At 48.2% G+C, this 18,619-nt stretch overlaps 1 protein-coding gene and 1 long non-coding RNA gene across 25 annotated transcripts in view; one reads left to right on the top strand and one right to left on the bottom strand.

Moving 5' to 3' along the window:
• Positions 1-557: 557 nt before the first annotated feature.
• LOC132016524 (uncharacterized) lies at positions 558-18,533 on the bottom strand. Its single transcript, XR_009403939.1, has 3 exons — positions 18,360-18,533; positions 2,960-3,042; positions 558-739 (listed from the first exon to the last, which is right to left on the bottom strand). It is a non-coding gene; the product is annotated as an uncharacterized LOC132016524 (long non-coding RNA).
• The window catches only part of CAMK2G (calcium/calmodulin dependent protein kinase II gamma), a 52,845-nt gene continuing 52,033 nt past the window's right edge, over positions 17,808-18,619 (top strand). For 8 of the 24 annotated variants that reach the window (XM_059397850.1, XM_059397846.1, XM_059397836.1 and 5 more), the window contains exon 1: positions 17,812-18,011. In XM_059397850.1, the coding sequence (XP_059253833.1) occupies positions 17,947-18,011 (65 nt within the window). In that variant the 5' untranslated portion in view covers positions 17,812-17,946. Of the gene's footprint in view, positions 18,012-18,619 lie in introns of all 24 variants that reach the window. The other 16 variants (XM_059397851.1, XM_059397839.1, XM_059397835.1 and 13 more) reach the window with 7 other exon arrangements.

Genomic DNA, 18,619 nt, shown 5'->3' with positions numbered 1-18,619 from the left:
GTGCAAAAGGGATTTCGCATACCACTTTGAAACTATTAGGATGGCTGTTATAAAAAAAAAAGTGGAAAATAACAAGTGTTGGCAAGGATGTAGAGAAATTAAAACCCTTGTGCATTGCTGATAGGAATGTAAAATGGTGCAGGCACTATGAAAAACAGTTTGGCAGGTCCTCAAAAAGTTAAACATAGAATTACCATATGATTGAGCAATTCCACTCCCAGGTATACTCCCAGGTATACATCCAAAAGAACTGAAAACGGGGCCTCTAAAAGATACTGCACACCGTATTCACAGCAGCATTATTCACCATAGGTCAAGCCAAAAGGTGAAACAATCCAACTGTCCACTGACAGATGAATGGGTAAACAAAATGTGGCTTATACATACAAGGGAATATTATTCAGCCTTAAAAAGGAATGAAATTCTGATATACGCTACAACATGAATGAACCTTGAAAATGTTATGTTTAGTGAAATAAGCCAGACACAGAGACCACATATCATATGATTCCACTTCTGGGAGGTACTTAAAATAAAAAAATTCGTATAGACAGAAAGTAGAATAGAAGTTACCAGGGCAGGGGCACCTGGGTGGCTCAGTGGGCTGAGGTCTCTCTCTTCGGCTCAGGTCATGATCCCAGGGTCCTGGAATCGAGCCCTGCATCAGGCTCTCTGCTCAGTGGGGAGCCTGCTTCCTCCTCTCTCTCTGCCTGTCTCTCTGCCTACTTGTGATCAATATCTGTCAAATAAACAAATAAAATCTTTAAAAAAAAAAAAAAAAAACAAAGAAGAGGAAGAAGTTACCTGGGTTGAGGGGAGAGGGGTTGGAGCGTTATTGTTTATGGGTACAGAGTTTCTACTTGGAAGGTTGAAAAGTTCTGAAAATGAGTAGCAATGATGGTTGTACAACAAAACGAATGTACTTGATGCTACCAAATTGAACACTTAACAGTGGTTAAAAAGGTAAGTATTATGTCTATTTCAACTATAATAAAGATTAAGTGATTAATATTTTTAAATGGTTAAAATGGTCAATTTTATGTTATGTATATTTTACTAAAAAATGATTGCCAGAAAAGAGGGGTACACAGGAATCTACCCGGCACTGAGAATAAGATTCAGAGAAACAGGGCATGGGAAGATGGTCACAATGATACTCAGACTCAGGAGCTGAGATGGGGATAGGGACTGGGATGGAAACAAAGAGCCTGCCCATGAAGGAGAAGGATAGAATGGGAGAGTCAGAGATGAAAGACAGAGAAGCTGACCAAAATGGAGCCCTGTTAGGGAATAGGGCTGAGTATGGAGAGACAAAGGGGGATTGGCAGGTCTAATTTTTTCAATGAGTCTGAAGTCTGGGTGTTTTCTTTGGCAGGCACATGGATTTCCATGTTTAACCGCTGGAGGGCCTGCGCATGATGCCTCCGGGACCCTCATCCCCTCCGCACTGGTCATCGGACTGTTACCCTCTGAGGCTTCCTTTCCTGTCTCCTTTTAGAGCTGACAGACACCACAGTGAGTCAGTTCTACCAAGACTTGACTCATTTTTGACCCAGTTTTGGTGATTAAACATAGAACCCTGGAATTTGGCACTATGGCTCAAAAGGTATGGGGGGGTACATGGTTGCAAGACCCAGGTTCCTAGCTGCTTCCTGTTGCCTTCCCATTTCTTTGTAAAGGTTGACGTGAACTATGTTTAGATATTTTATTATTTTTAAGTAGTTTCTACTCCCAAAATGGGGCTTGAACTTATAACCCTGAGGTCAAGAGTCGCAAGCTCTATGGACTGAGCCAGGCAGATGCCCCGGAAGTGAAATACATTTAAAATCAGAAATTTTTGAGTCCAAATTCTGGCTTGCCTCTAACTAGCTATGGGACCTTGGGCAAATTACTTAACCTCCGAAAGCCATGGTTTCATCACTTGTAAAATGGAGCTACGCTGCTCTGCAGCCTTGTGGTGGGGATTAGATGAGATAATGTACAGAGAGCTTCTCAGCACTTTGCTTGTCACAAAGAAATTGCCCAGTAAATTAAGGTATTATTATTACGACTACTATTAGTACCCCGAGATCTTTGATTATTTAGGATTGCTTTGCCACAAAAGCAATGAAGATTTATATCTGGAGAGTCAGTAACTCTGATTCCCATAGCCCTGGATTTAGAGCAGGAAGACCTGAATCTGATCTGGGATCCCCAGTTACTACTTGTGTGACCTTGGGCATTTTCTACCCTCTTGATTTCCTCATTTGTAAAATGGGGATGATTATATAGAGGTGTTCATTTCAAATTAAACTCTATGTGTAAAGGCTTTATAAATAAAAACCACCAAAAAAAAAAAAATCATGGATGTATACTGTACTCAGGACCAGAAGCAAGCTATATCTGGGCCAACATTAAGGTCAACGTGGGAATCAAGGTTGGGCTCAGCACAAGAGCTATAAAACAACTATGATAGAAATCAGTGCTGGCCTTGGAGTCAAAAAAAACTTTGGGGCTAAAATAGGAAGGGAGTCATGAACAGGATCGCAGTAGGGGGTTGGGTGGAGTTTTTAGTTTGGAGCTAGGAATCCATGCCAGATTTGCCCATTGTCTGAGCCCTGAGGGGTACAGCAGTTCTGTGCAGTGATTCAGAGGCCGCTGTACTCCCTGGGATAAAGCTCTAATCCAGAGAATTTGGTTTGGGGGAAAGTAGAGTATAGGACTTAACAAATCCTGAGAGACTTATAGAAGAGTAAGCCTTTAGGCAGATAGTCCAACTGTAGTAGTTCAGCATCCTCATCTCCTTCATTCCTCTCCCAGCAACCGGGGAAGTAGCTAAGTCTTATTAAGTATCATCCCATCTCCAGGTGTGTCCTGCACAGCCCTGGTCCTCACAATCACCCCTCCTTCATTACACATCTTCTGTCATCCACCATCTACCCATCATCATCCATTCAACAAAGATTTATTGAATACTTACTATGGGGCCAGCACTCTGCCAGACCTTGGGGATCCAGTAATGGATGGAAGCAAGCATGTTCTCCGTCCTCATGGAGCTTCAGTCTAGAAGGAGAGACAGATAATGCAGCTGACTGCCACCTTCTACATTTGTGTGCATTAGTGGGTGGTGGCGGATTCTAAAATCAGTGCATGAGGCAAAGATTGGAAAATTATTCTTGAAAATGCCTTACGTTGCCAGCACCTTGGCATTTAGAAGCACAAAAGCCAAGAAATAACATCTATTTCTCTTTGCACCTTGGGTGTCACCCTGAGATAGTAAATGGCAAGGTCTGGCTTTAATGGTGGAGTATGATTTTAAATAAAGGGATTTCTTTGTTTCTTGATCTTTCAGCTGAGTGTGGATAGTTGGGTTTGCATAAGTTAATGTCGTTAATGATGAGACTCCAGCATAAATACAAATTACACCAATATGTATAATAATATATATAATATGTATGTAATTATTATAAATACGTAGAGGAAGAATACAGTGCACTGTGAATATGTACAGTGGAGGGACATAGTTTAGTAAGGGGTAGACAAGTGAATGATATGGAAGGCTTCACTGAGGAGGTGACATTAAACTGAGTCCTAAATGGTGAATATGAGTTAGCATGTCATAAAGGGAAAGAAAGGACTTTCCCGGGATGCCTGGGTGGCTCAGTCGTTAAGCGTCTGCCTTCAGCTCAGGTCATGATCCCGGGGTCCTGGGATCAAGTACCACATCAGGCTCCTTGCTCACCAGGAAGCTTCTTCCTCTCCCACTCCCCCTGCTTGTGTTCCCTCTCTCGCTGCCTCTCTCTCTCTCTCTCTCTGTCAAATAAATAAGTGAAATCTAAAAAAAGAAAGAAAAGAAGGAAGGAAGAAAGGGAGGAAGGGAGAGAGAGAAGGAAAGAAAGAAGGAAAGAGGAAATGAATTTTCCAGGCAGGGGTATTGACCTGAGGCAGAAAGGAGCTCAGTGCGTCTTAGGAACTGAAAGCCAATTAAGATGATGTTGAAGAGATTAAAAAAAAGGCCTCCCCAAGTCAGCCCCCAAAGTAAGGACCTATTCAACATCTCTAAGGCGGTGTATAGAACATCACAGAGGTAAGGAAGCCTGAGACTCAGAAAATTAAATAATTCAGAGTACAGGGCTAGAGAAAAAAAAGTCATCAGTCAGTATCTTTTGGAATCACTGGGCGAAGTGCCCTGTGAGATGCAAAGAAAAATAAGAAACAGGTTGGGCGCGTGGGTGGCTCAGTGGGTTAAGCCGCTGCCTTCGGCTCAGGTCAGGATCTCAGGTCCTGGGATCGAGTCCCGCATCGGGCTCTCTGCTCGGCAGGGAGCCTGCTTCCCTCTCTCTCTCTCTCTCTGCCTGCCTCTCCATCTACTTGTGATTTCTCTCTGTCAAATAAATAAATAAAATCTTTAAAAAAAAAAAAAAAAAAAGAAAGAAACAGGTTATTGGAAACAGGAACAGTGGGATTCACAGTGATAGCTCTGAAGAGCCTATAGAGAGACCTAAACCAGGGGTCATAAATGCAAACACCCCAGAGGCAAAGCAGTTCCCAGCCAGTGACTGCTGGGTTTGCTGGATAAACATGCTAATACCTTTGCCTCTCGGGTGAGAGAATTTTGAGGCCTGTGTCCTACACTGTTTCTCTGAGTTCCCCAGGAGAATTAAGCTCCAGACGTCCAGATGGTAATTTCCTTAGTAACCTTAACCTTATCCCTTACCTTTCCTGTCTCATTTCCCTACTCCCTACCTGGAGTTTCCTAGGATCACCTTCCCAATAAACTACTTGGAACTAAAGACTTGTTCTGGGAGGAACCAACCTAGGACACAAAATGTTAAGAAACATTTGAAACCTGGATTTTTTTTTTTTTTAAAGATTTATTTATTTATTTATTTATTTTAGAGAGAGAACAAGTGAGGGGGCCGAGGGAAAGGGAGAAAGAATATCCAGCAGACCCCTTGCTGAACACCTCTTGGTCTGTTGACCAAGTGTCCATCGCTTAACTGACTAAGCCACCCAGGCATCCTGAAATCTGGATTGTTTTATGTTAAAACCTCCCAAATGAAATTGTGCAAGTCAACAAAAACAGGCTGAAGGGCCGGATTTAGCCAACAGACCATCAGTTTGGGATTCCTGACCTAAACTAAGACTTCATCTTTTTACAACAATCCCCCAGGAGAGGAATACCTTGGCTAGAGAAAAGTGTTTAAGGCAGAGTTGGATGAGAAAGTTCTAAGAGTGAGACTCAGTGCTGCATGAAAATGATAGCTTCCAAGATGGGGAGTTAGGGAGGTCTCAGCGATGAGGAACACTGCTCTGAGGTCTGGCAGCTCCTGCCCCTGGCTCCCTGCATGCCTCCTCGTTTGAATACACCAGGTCCCCATGCAAAGTCTCAGAGCAGAGTCAGGCCCAGCAGCTGCCTATCCCAAACTGGTTCTGCAGCAAGAGTGACAAGCCAGGGCCTGCTGGCTGCAGGGTCCTCAGAATCAGACTCTCCCGGCTCCCAGTCACAGCCCTTCCCGGAACTGTAAGACAGCTGCCTTTCTGCACGATCTTAGCGTGGTGCAGGGAGAGGCCTCAAGAGTGTGTGTGTGTGTGTGTGTGAGGAGCTGGTTGGGGAGAGCTGTGAGCCCCCACCCCCAGCACCTCTAGTCAAGCCAACTTTCTAGGCAGTCATTCCAACTCAGCCACCTAAAGTGCTGACAGGAGGCACTGTCATCCTCTGTTGCATGGAGGAAGACACACCAGGCCCTAGAGGGGTGAGGGCTGCACCTGGCCGGGATGCCCAGACAGGCCCACGGGTGACAGGCTACACCTTATGCCCCAAGCTGTCTCCAGCCGTGTTTGCAGAGCCTGTGCTATTTTCGGTTCCTTTGTCATCACTGCAGGCAAACTGGACTGGAGGAGTCTGATTAGAAGGGAAAGAACCTGTTTAACAGAGCTGGGCTAGGGGAGGCTGCTTCCCTAGGTTGGCACCATAGCACCCTGCAGAAAAGCCTGTGTCACTGCCTCTGAGGCTCAGGCCTGGGTTAACAAGCAGCAACTTGACAGACAAAAGAGGCAAAGAGGAGGACTTTGAGGTTCAAGGGCCAGTGGCTTTAATGCCCGTCTTAGGAATAACCATGACAATAATAATACCTTATTATAAACGAGCTGGAAAGTATTTAAGTATCCTTCAGAGAGATGATCTTATTTGATCCTTACTGCAATCCTTTGGGACAAGCAGGCATTACCCGTCCCACCTTAAATATAAGGAATCAAAAGACTCACCAAAGTCAAAGTGGCTTGCTCAAGGTCACAGTCTTAAGGAAGTGACAATGGCAGGGCCTGAAGTAATCGCAGCAGGGGGTTTTGGGAATCCAGCTTTGCACATCTAGAGGTCTTTGGAGGAAAGGGGACTGGGGGGCGGGGGAGAGGGGGAGAGGGGGACTCCTGACCTCCTGCTGGGGGCCCCAGGACATGTGGTGCTTGGTGGTTCAGTGGCTGAGGAGGGGACCCTCCCACAGAGCCTGCTGGTGGTCTGCGCTACAGGAGAGTCACAGCCAGCCTCGGGTAAGCTGCACCTCCTCTCTTAGCTGGTGGGTGAGAAGGGTTTTTCTCTTCCCCTCATGCCGCCCCCTGAGTCAGCTCGCTGGCATTGCCCTGGCATGTCCTGGGCCCCACGCCCAGGCAGTGAGAAGGAGCTGGCAGATTGCCCAGGGAATGCTGCTGTCTTCACTCCAGCCAAGTCCTAGTTAAGACCCCTTCCCGGAGGAAGCCCAACAATGGCTGCATTGGGAGCTTTGACTTGTAGGCATGGGGTGAATCTTCCTCACCCCTTGGACTTCCTGGCATAGATAGTATGGGGCACACGCCTTTACCTAAGGGCTGCAGCCTAGGACCGGATGCAGGGACCAAAGGCATTTTATAAACTGGCTGAGCCAGGCTGCCACCCCAGAGCCCTGCTTGGGTTTCTGGTCACATCCAAATAGCTAGGGAGGGAGTTGCTTTTGGACAGAAAAGGGGAAAAGAGAGCCAAGACTCCAGCCTGAAGCTGCCTCAGCTGTTTCTGGGGCTCTGACTCAGAAGCTGCTTCTCAGGAATGTTGAGCACATGGGCCTCTGAGCCCCTTGTCCAGGCACAGTGGAATGAACAGCTGGGGCATGGGGGCTGTTTTATCCTCCCCTCTGTTCTCTGAGGATGTCTCTCACAGAAAAACCCTACCAGGATAGATTGAGGGCTCATCTTGGAAGGTCCTGGTCTCCCTGTCTAGGAAGGAAGCCTCCCCGGACCACATTAGCCCCAGGGATCGACCCCAGCAATGAGTGTCTGTAGCCACCGATTTGTACTTGTCAAAATGCTACGTTGCATGGGCATCTGTCTCTTCTCCCTCTCTGATTATCTCATCTCCCTAACTGTTGCAACTCCTTGACTTCATGCTTCTGGGTAAAAAGAGATAACCTGAACATAATCTTCATTTGATAAATATATTGGTTGACAAATAATCTGAGAAAAAGGAACAAAGAAAAGAAAGAGGCAAATGAAAAAATAGTGAGAAAACCTGCAGTCTGGGTCACACCCCAAAATCTGGGGACTCTCCTTTCCTTTCCAAGCAAAGCTCTCAGGTCACTTGGAAAAAGGAGAGAAGAAAAGCTGTGGAGAGGTGGCCTGGCATTTCCTTGCCCCAGCACCCACCCCAACCCCAAACACCCTCAGATCTGCCAAGATCTGCCAATGAGGGGGGCTCCACAGTGATTCTCCAAATGTGGACAGTTTCTTTTCTCTGCCTCTCACCTTTATTTATCTCATTTCTCTAAAGCAGGTAGATATCCCATGGGATAATCCACACCGAAATGAGACCCAAGGAGAACTAATCCTGGAACAGAAATTATGTTAGCCACTTAAAATACAATACAATGTTTTTAGGCTTGTCTGTGCACCTCCTTAGATCATAAGAGCTGGGAGGGCAGGAACAGAGTCTGTCTTGTTCACCAGGCTAGTCCCAGAATCTAGCATGCTGCGTGGTACACAGTAGGCACTCAGTTTGGTGCTCCGTGCATGTTGGTAGATTGAGCTAATTGAGGGGCATCTGGAGCCTGCCAGCAGCTGCCATCAGCACCTTTTATTTTGGAGCTAACTTATTCCAGGTCCGCGAATCTGAGGAACTATTGGAAGGAATTGGAGCCAGATGCACTGATAGGCTGTCTCTGGGCCTGTGGGCTCTCAGATTTGGGACTGGAAATGACTCCTGGGGTGGGGTCTGCTGAGTAATCTACAGCCCTGATGTCTCTCTAAACCCGAGCCTACTGCGGCCTCTAGTGGACAAGCCGAATCACTGCCCTTTTGGGGGTGGAGGTCCAACTTTCTTATCTCTTTGTGCCCCAGGATCTTCAGGTTCTCCACCTGCAGGCCCAGGGTCAAGAGTATACACGATAGCACCACCAGCAAGACAATGAACCATATCATAACAATAGATCAGACGTGGACCGGACCAATCCATTAAAAAGCACCCTCTACGTCCAGTACATAGTCGTCTGATAAAAGCATGAGGAGGGAGGAAGAGGGAGACATGAGAATAAGTAAGGACTCCGCCCTTAAGAAACCTATGCTTTAACCAGAAGGCCAAACTAAAATTTAAAACAAGCAAACAGCGAGCCTGTCATCAGGTGCCAAACATTTCAAGAGCTGAGTACAGAGGACTAGCTTAACTTCTCTGTGCCTCAGTTTTCTCATCTGTAAAATGGGGATATAAAATTTACCTTGCCAAAAAAAAAAAATTTACCTTGCAGAGTTGTACGAAAATTATAATAAGACGATGAGGGAGAAACGTGGCATTGTGTTTCTTGCTGTTATTCAAGTAATCTACGTTCAGCATAAAAAAAAATTAGAAAGCAAACCTAGGAAGAGGAAGAAGTTCACACTGATACCACAATCAGAGATAAGTACTATGAACCTAAAGATATACATTCTTAATGTGTTAAGCATGTCTGTAGAAGCAGGGGCATTCTGGGAGCTGTATGAAATCACAAAACCAACTAGAATTACAGAGGTTCTGGGAGGTTATGCATGAGCATTCATGCTTAATTCTGAAGGAAACAGCATTTCAGCAAAGACACGACCTACTGAAAGCAACATTATTTCCTGCAGCTCTCTGCATATATGTTCATCTTAGCAGAGGGCCTTCCCTGATTACCCTATGTTAAATAGCACCTCTACCCCCTTTCCTCACCTTGATTTCCTTCATAACATTTATCACCACCTGATGTATTAAATATTTATTTGTTTATAGTTTGTCCCTCTCGCCAGAAGGTAGGCCTGCCAAGGGCAAAGACAGCATCTATGTTGTCCCCTGCTCTACCCGCAGCACGGAGACAGTGCTTGAAAAAAGTAGGTGTTCAACCAACATTTCTAAAAAGAAAGCGCGAGAAAGAAAAGTGAAGTATAAAATGGAGTTGGCGGGGCGCCTAGGTGGCTCAGTGGCTTAAAGCCTCTGCCTCAGGCTCTGGTCATCATCTCAGGGTTCTGGGATGGAGCCCTGCATTGGGCTCTCTGCTCAGCGGGGAGCCTGCTCCCCCTCTCTACCTGCCTCTCTGACTACTTGTGATCTGTCTCTCTATATCAAATAATAAATAATCTTAAAAAAATTTTTTTCTAAATATCTTTAAAATGGAGTTGGCAAAGGTAGGAGAGCTACTGCAGCAACTCTGGAGGGTGAGGTAGGCCAAGTCTAGGGTGGTGGGAGGAAAATGCAAAAGAAGGAATGGGCACAAAGACATTTAAAGCAGAAAATGTGGGCGCCTGGGTGGCTCAGTGGGTTAAGCCGCTGCCTTCGGCTCAGGTCACGATCTCGGGGTCCTGGGATCGAGTCCCGCATCGGGCTCTCTGCTCAGCAGGGAGCCTGCTTCTCTCTCTCTCTCTGCCTGCCTCTCTGTCTACTTGTGATCTCTCTGTCAAATAAATAAATAAATAAATCTTTAAAAATAAATAAATAAAGCAGAAAATGTGCTGGTGTTGGTTCCTGACAACACACAGGATGATCATAATAATAACTACCATTTATTTGGCATCAGGAAGTGAGCCATTAACCTACAAATATTATCAGTAAATTATTATAACCACCCTCTAGTGGACATTGCGACATCTTTATTTACCAATGAGGATCATGAAGCTCAAGGAGTTCAAGTAACTTGGCCCAGGTCACACAACTCGTGAGTGGCAGAATTCAAACCCAGCTCTGCCCTCTAAGTGACATAAGGGATGAGTCAAAGTTGACTTGGAGATTCTGAACATAGGTCATTGGCAGGAGAGCCATGTCATTGTCAGAGCCAAAGGAACTGGAGGAAAAAACTGGGCAAAGCAAGAGACGCAATTATAATATTAATATTTATTGAGCTCTTGATATGCAAGGCACTGTTTTACTTTTCTCATGTACTAGTCATGTATCCCATAGACCTCTATGAGGTGAGTGCTATTGTTATCCCTATTTTGCAGGTGAGAAAACTGAGGCCCAGAGAAGTCATAAAATGTGCAGACTCCCATAGTTAGTAGGAGGCCAGGATTTGGTTTCATTGTTCTTAACCGCCATATTATACTGCCTCTCGATCTGACGAATTTGGATTTGGATCATTTTTAATTTGGGGGGACGGCAGGACATTCAAGTGGGAATATCTGGTAAGTAATCATCTCTAGCCGAGGTCTGGGATCTAAGAGCCTCTCACCTGGCCTGGTCAGAAAGTTGGACATTGGTCCTTCCCAAAGCCCATCTCTGCCCTGCCCAGAGCCAAATACTATTAACATCTGGCTCATCCCCAGATTTATGTTCTTTTCCTGACCACCCAGTTTCCCATACACCTGCCAAGCCCTCAGCATCTCAGCACCTGACTTACACTCTCTTTGCTACCAGCAATGACCCCTCACTTACAACTCCATCTGTCAACATCCTTCCCCCCTTTTCATCGGCTCCAGTTTGTCCAATTGTTTCAACGTGATCTACTTACCCCCCTCATTAAAAGTCCCATAGTACTTTGCTTTTACCCTCTGGGCATTTACTGAGTACCTACTAGATCCTGGGAACTTAAGAGGATACGAGGATGAACATGAACAGACACAGACCCTACCCTTGGGAAGTCTGTAGTCACACAAACGTATATATAAGATTACACTTGGGATAAGTGCTTTGAAGAAGTGGTGATGGAACTTTGGAGGGCTGTCATTCAGGGATCCGATCTGGTCAAGAGACCAGGAAAAGCAACTCTGAGATGTAACACCTGAACAGGCAACTGAGGTTAGGCAAGGGGAGGGCCATGTGATGCAGGTAGCCATTTGTACTCATACTAGTCTTCTGTTATATCATTGTTTTATTATCATGCTTATCTTCTTGCCTCCAGTGAGTAAAGCTCCTTCAAGGCAGGGCCTATTTCTGGCCCATCTTTTTATCCCTCTAAGAATTGGGCCTGAAGCTTGCCCAGGGCAGTGAGACTGTTGTCTAAATGGACAGAGGGATATTGACTCTCTGCAGAACCCCTCAGCACAACACCCGCAGAGCCCCAGTAGTGCTAAGGGGTCACCCTAAACCCACCTCCGTACCTTCCTTTGTGGTAAACAAGGAACAGCATCACTTTCAGCTTCGGGCCCATTTTTATGTTCACCCTTGATAAAGGTATCTTCTGGCATTAAGCTGGGGTTTCAGGTGTCCTGCCTTTGTGTGCATGGAGGCAGCCTGTCCTTGTGGACTCCCTGTGACTCACAGTTTGGAAGGAGCACCAGGGGGCTTGTACCAGGACAGTGGGGTTTACTGGGGCCTCCAAGTCCTGTTGGCATATGCCTTCCCTCTTGCCCACTCTGTTCCTGCCACACAGCCCTTCTTTCCACCCCTCAAATATACCGTGACCATTTTCATCCCAGGCCTTTGCTGCAGTTCCTTCCACCAGGAATGCTCTTGTTCCATACCTCCAAGGACTATCTCCTTATCATCATTTAGGTCTCCCTTGTAAGTCCCTTTCAAGGACAGCCATGCTCGAGTACCTCGTTTAAAGGAATTATCTATTTCTCTCCCACTCTATCCCATCACTTTATTTTATGTTCTCTGTAGAACTTACTCTAAGCTAAAAGGACCACTTTCTAGGTTCATTGCCTGCTGGCAATACAGACCCTATTCCAATGTAAGTTCCATGAGGGCAAGAATTTTGTCAAATTGTTCTCTTGGGTTTCTAAGTGACAGGAAAGAGAGGTGATCAAAAACCTAAAGAAATGAATGACTGAGTAAGTATCTGGATTCAGAACTAGGATTAGATTGGGATAAATCCACCTTGGGTTTAAGATTCCAATCTAGATCCCATTGTTGGTATGAGTACATCTGAACTGAACCACCCCCTTCCAATACAATTTACCACTACCCCCCCCACCTCAATACCCATTTCTATTCTCTTCAGTCACATCATGTCCTACAACATGTTAGTTGTTTGCTCTTAGGCAATCTATTCCCCCACCCCACCTTTTTTTTAAGTAATCTCTACGCCCAAGGCGGGGCTCGAACTCACAACCCTGAGATCAAGAGTCAGGTGTTCTACTGACTGAGCCAGCCAGGTGCCCCTAATTGCTTTTCTAAATTCCAGTCTCCTTTTCTGTAAAATAGGGCTGATGGCTCCTATACTCAAGAGTGTGGTGGTGACGGTGAAATGGAAAAGGGTAAGCTAGAGGACTTAGTGCTTCCGCCTTTCTTACCAGCAAGCGCTCCCTAAAGGTTAGCTACAATTGAGGTTTTATTATCCTCACCGCACCTCTCTTTCTCATTCACATTCCTCCCGCTCTCAGCCCCTCCCTTGAGCACCCTGTGAGCCTCAGGTCTGCCCACCAGGGGGCCCCACATGCCACTCTTTCTGCCCTGACTGTTCCCGCTAGAGCAGGCAGCCGGCCCCTTACCCCATTATCTCCCTTCTTTCTCTCATGACAGTTTTGTCACTTCTCTTCAGGTGCCCCCTCTTCATCCTAAATATCTCAGTCTCGTGGCCCCAGTACTCCAATTCATTCTACAAATAATTATTGAGCACCTACTATATGCCAGGCTTTGCTCAACCTGTTAAGGATGCAAGGAGAAAGATCAGGTACCCTCTGTCTTCAAGGAGTGCACAGTCTCTAGGGGGATGGTGGAGAGGAGGAGAGGCAGAGGGAGCCCTGACCTACAGTCCGGGGTGGGAAGGCGGAAATCAGGCTGCCCTTTGGAACCAGCCCCTCTAGCTGGAAAATGGAAGAGAGTTTCTCCTGGCTGGTCCCTCAGCACCTCCCTCCCAATACCACAGCTCCTCACAATATCTACTCCCACAACTCACCCGAAATTCTGAACTCATCTCATCCCCAACACCTCAGACCCTGTTCCAAACACTTCAATTCTTCACACCAAAGTTTTCTGCCCACAGCCTGAATGTCCTTAGCCTCTTACCCCAAAAGTTCATCCCCTATGCCCAATCTTTCAGACCTCAGCCCCCCACTTTAAATTCCTCAGCTCCTCTTTTAAGAAATATGTTAGCTCTTAGACGCAGCAGGGATGGGAAAACACTCCCGCTAAGGACAATGTTTGTTGGGAGTAGTTACTGAGAATGGAGCATATCAACTATTCCGTGCATGGTTGTGATTTCATGTGTTTTCCATAGAGAGAGGAGCATCTCTCACTAGACCCCCCTCGTTTAGGAATCATCTATTTAAATGTTTTCATTTGTCAGGGTGTCTTCCTGGCTCAGTTGGAAGACCATGCAACTCTTCTTCTTCTTCTTCTTCTTTTTTTTAAGATTTTATTTATTTATTTGACAGACAGAGATCACAAGTAGGCAGAGAGGCAGGCAGAGAAAGAGGAGGAAGCAGGCTCTCTGCTAAGCAGATAGCCCGATGCGGGGCTCGATCCCAGGATCCTGGGATCATGACCTGAACTGAAGGCAGAGGCTTTAATCCACTGAGCCACCCAGGCGCCCCAACACTATGCAACTCTTGAGCTCAGGGTCATGAATCTGAGCTTTACAACAGGTGTAGCAATTACTTAAATAAATAAAACTTCACAAAGAAATTTAAGTGTTTTCATTTATCTTTCTCACTCTTTTTTTAAAAGATTTTATTTATTTATTTGGGAGAGAGAAAGAGAGAGCACGAGCAGAGGGAGGGGGACGGGCATAAGGAGAGAGAGAAGCAGAGTCCTGGCTGAGCAGAGAACCCAACAAGGGGCTGGATCCCAGAACCCTGAGATCATGACCTGAGCTAAAGGCAGATGCTTAACTGAATGAGCCTCCCAGGCATCTCTTTCTCACTCTTTCTTATCCCCATTATCATATCTTGTCACTAGTTTCAAATACCTTTCTACTAAAACTTTTCTCAGAGTCCTTGGGGAGAGGCTATGACTTCATCGCCCCTAATTCTCCAAAACTAGCTATAGAATCTTAGAGTTGGAAGGGACTTCAGAAACCACTGGTCCAGTGATTTTCAAACTTATTTCAGGGACTATTTTTAGCCAAGAATTCTTCTTCAGGAAAATCTTATGCGGAACCCCAATATATAGGTTGAGCGGCTGCTGAGGCAAAACCATATAACCTGTAGGTTTCTTTGGAACATGGATTGAAAACCCCTCACAGGCACAAGACTAAATTGTCTTCAAATGCATTTTACAACATCCCTCAACAAGCAGGTTAACTATTCTTTGTTTCCAGGAGCATCATTCCCCTTGCATTTAAACACCTCACTTTCAATTGCCCTATTTTCCTCAGGTCTGAAGAATAAGTACCTTTACAATCTAAAATCGCATTCCAGGGTGCCTGGGTGGTTCAGTTGGTTGGGCATCTGCCTTCGGCTCAGGTCATGATCCCAGAGTCCTAGGATCGAGTCCCACATCTGGCCCCCTGCTCAGCTGGGAGTCTACTTCTCCCTCAACTTCTCCCCCCTCATAATCTCTCTCTCAAATAAATAAACAAAATCTTTTTTTAAAAACTGCATTCCAAAATTAGGGAGGGAAGCTTCTGGCATTCAGGGGGCAAGTCCCATGGTGTAATTTTTGGACACTTCGTAATTTTTGGAGTCCCACCCAGTGGAGCACCTCTGGTGATTACGGGGGCATCGATTTCTTGTGTAATCCCCTGTTCCCCATGCTGTGGGCACTGAGTGCTGGTGCTACCCAGGGGACTGGCTGTAACCGGAACAGCACAGCTCCAGGACCCCATGAGGTTGCCATAGATACTGATGCGCAGGGAGCTGGTGAACTCATTATTTGTATGTATCTTCCCTCTAATTGCTGTGGGGTATTTGTAGGTTGTGTGGGTGCTATAGCAATGGGGATCAGGAGGGTGTGTACCAGGGTGTGTATTTGTGTGCGTGCACACAAAGATGTCTATAGGCTCCATGGCCACTCTGGCCACGTCAGAGTCTGACCAGTTGACAGAAGTAGGGAGAGAGGGAGAAGTGAGGTAGACGTAGAAAGAAAAAAAGGAGAGCTTGATGTGAGTTTTGTTTTCATTGTGAAGTCTAATTTTTCACTTTATTTGGACCTTTTAGAAAATGAGAAATAGTGCCCAGCAAACAGTATGCAGTGGATAAACATTCATTGAAAGGCAGTCAGGTCCACTTACATGGCAGTGTGGGTCCTCCCCAAGGCTTCCCCCCACTATTTTTCTCATCACTCTTCCTTGTACCCACAGACTCTATGCAAAATGCTTATACAGTTACCCTCTAAAACGCAGCGTGGAAGGCTCACCCTCGGTGGGGAAGATACCCCTATCCCAGTGGGCACTTGGGGAGTTGTAGTCCTGATTTTACGTTTCTCCTTGGGATAGCCTAAGGGATGGCACTGCAGCTCTAGTTTGTTCTGATCTCCCTCCATCTTCTCACTGCATCTTACGTTAATGAATATAAAGTTTCAGCACGAGGAGGTCAGGAACCAAGTTGTCCTGAGGGCTCGGGAAGGGGACACTGATGATTAATACGCAGCCCCTATTTCTGGAATGCAGACTAGCCATCACTGCTGCCTTTAAGCCAGATGACAGAAACTCAGGACTCACTGTCATCCCGACGCATAATCTCATTGCCTTGACCCGCGCTGGGACTTGGAACTCGGCTCTAACCCCAGTGCTTTGAGATAGGAAGTGGCCTTACTCCCCAGCGTCTCACTTCCTGTTGCCCTGGGGACGGGTGGAGCATGATGTTCTGTCTTCTCAGCCCTTTCCTCTGGCCCTCTCTGCCCTCCACCAGGCAATCTGTTAAAGTTTTTCCTCTCCTATTCCCTTAATCATCCCCACTGGGCAGTCTGGTTTTCCCCAGCTCCCAGGGCTGTTGGGTGAGGAAAGGAGGGGAGACTTCTTTGGGAGCTTTGCTCCACCCACCCACCCCACCCCCCCAGGGAGGCAGCCTGGGAGGCTGGGAGGCCTCTCAGCTGCCTTCTCGGTGAGCCAGCCTGCTGACAATGGAGGCCTGACTCCCAGTGGGCGTCCTGCTGTAATCAAGACTGAGCCGCAGCAGTTGGCCCAACTCCATCATGCCCAGTTGGGACTGGCCCCTGACTTGGGGGTACAGCTGCCTGGGCAGGGAGGGTTGGGAACCTGCCCAGCTTGTTTCTCCTCCACAGAGACAGTTATGTACCTCAGTCCTACTGTCCTCTGACAATGGCAACAGAGGAAGGGATGGTAACTCCCCCTGCCATGGCCCCAAATAGTCCCTTCATTCCACAAATGTTTACTGAGGGATGGGGGCTACGTATACAATGGGCAATAGAGGAGGCAGAGGCCCTGCCCTGTTGGAGCCTACAATTTAGTGGGAAGGCAAATATTAAACAAATAATAATAGCTACCTCTGTTCTAATTAGGTGCCAGGAGCTATTCAAAGTGCTTTATGTGATTTAGCACATTTAATACTCACAACACTGTGAGGTAGATAATATTATTTTTCTCAGTTTTCAGATAAAGTATTGAAGCACAGAAAGGTTAAGTGACTTGCCCAACATCACACAGCTGGGTCAATGAGTTGCCCAGAAATTCAAGCAGGCAGTCTGACATCAGAATTCACTCTTCAGATAACCACATTCTAGCTCTACTAACTCTCATAACAGTAAATTAAATATATTATTACAAAATGTGATGAGTGCTATAAAATCATGCGGGGTGCCCGACAAGAAAATGGGGATTTTTTTTTTCCCTCTTTCCTTCCACTTGTTCTTCTAGCCCACAACCGCACAAAACCTTTCTAATCGTTCCCACCTCATCCCTTTGGTTACTGGCCTGAGAGAGTACATTCTCTCATCGCCAAGGTTGGAGTGCAGGAAGGCAGAGCTCCACCTGCATCGTTGGCCCTGGCCTGGTCTCCCTGAACAAACCGTGCCTGAAGGGTTTTATCTAATAATGGCCCTGATGCTTACACAAGTCTAGACTGTCCGCTTCCAGAGGGAAGGCTGTTGAGGGAGCTGGCTCTGCACAGGATGGGGGCGCCTTCCGCGTGTGCAGTCTGACAGCGGACTTTTTGACCTTGGCCCTCTCGCCACATCCTGTGAGCCGGGCTGGGGTCTAAAGACGGCTAGAAAACTCGGTGGTCCAGACCCCTACACACTCCCAACACACACACATAGCATGCACATCCCCAGCCCCTTGCAGGGTCTGCCCTGGGACAAACCCCACAGGTCGTGAGGCTTTCAGCTCCCTTCGGGTGGCCCCGAGCTGGGACCACCCACCTCCCTCCCGCCTCCCCTACGCTCGCGGCCCAGCCCGGGCGGCTCCCGGGGCGGGGCGGAGCCGGCGGCAAGAGGCCCCTCCCCGGGGGCGGTCCGGGGGCCGGGCGGGGGGCCGGCGGGGCTGGGGGCGGGGCAGGCGGGCGGGCGCGGGGGTGTCCCTCCCTCCCTCGCTCTCCCCGGTAAAGTCTCGCGGTGCTGACGGGCTCAGCCCCGTCTCCTCCTCTTGCTCCCTCGGCCGGGCGGCGGTGACTGTGCACCGACGTCGGCGCGGGCTACACCGCCGCGTCCGCCCGCCCGCCAGCATGGCCACCACAGCCACCTGCACCCGCTTCACCGACGACTATCAGCTCTTCGAGGAGCTCGGCAAGTACGGCCCGCCCGCCGCCAGCCGCGGCCCCCCACCCTGTCCCCGCCGCCCGGGCGCTATGCGGCTCCTCGCCCCGCCCCCCGGCCCTGCACCGGCCGCTGCAGCGCCCCCTCGGCCCGCCCCACCCCCAGCCTTTCCCGCCCGCCGCCTCCCGGGCCCCCTCGCCCCAAGCTCCCTGCCCCGCAGCCCCCTCCGCGCCCTGCAGCAGCTGCCCGGCTGCTGCACACCGCGCTGCCGCGGGGACTGCAGCCCCCGGACCGCTCCTGGGCGCCCTCCAGCCCCGCCCCTTCCTCACCCTTCAGGCGCCCCCGATTCTGACCCCACCTGCTCGCCGCGCCCCCTCCTCACCCTGCTCGGGAGCTCACTCAGCACCCTGTCCCATGTCCCATGCGCCTGGCACTCTAGACCTTCCCCGGCCCTGCAGCTCCAACCCCGCTGCGGTGCCCGAGTGCGGGGGGATGTTGGATGTCCGGCCCCGCCCCCCGCTAGTGATGCTTCCAGGATCCCAGCCCCGCTGCTGGGCAGTGCTGCAGCACCCCCTTGTCCCCTCCCCCTATCCCTGCAGTGGTCCCGGGAGCCGCGCGCCGCAGCCGCAGCATCCCCCTCCC

The sequence above is a fragment of the Mustela nigripes genome, chromosome 4 (assembly GCF_022355385.1).
Source record: "Mustela nigripes isolate SB6536 chromosome 4, MUSNIG.SB6536, whole genome shotgun sequence".
NCBI lineage: Eukaryota > Metazoa > Chordata > Mammalia > Carnivora > Mustelidae > Mustela > Mustela nigripes.
Note: the sequence above shows the minus strand (reverse complement) of the source record. Positions and strands in the feature narration are given on the sequence as shown.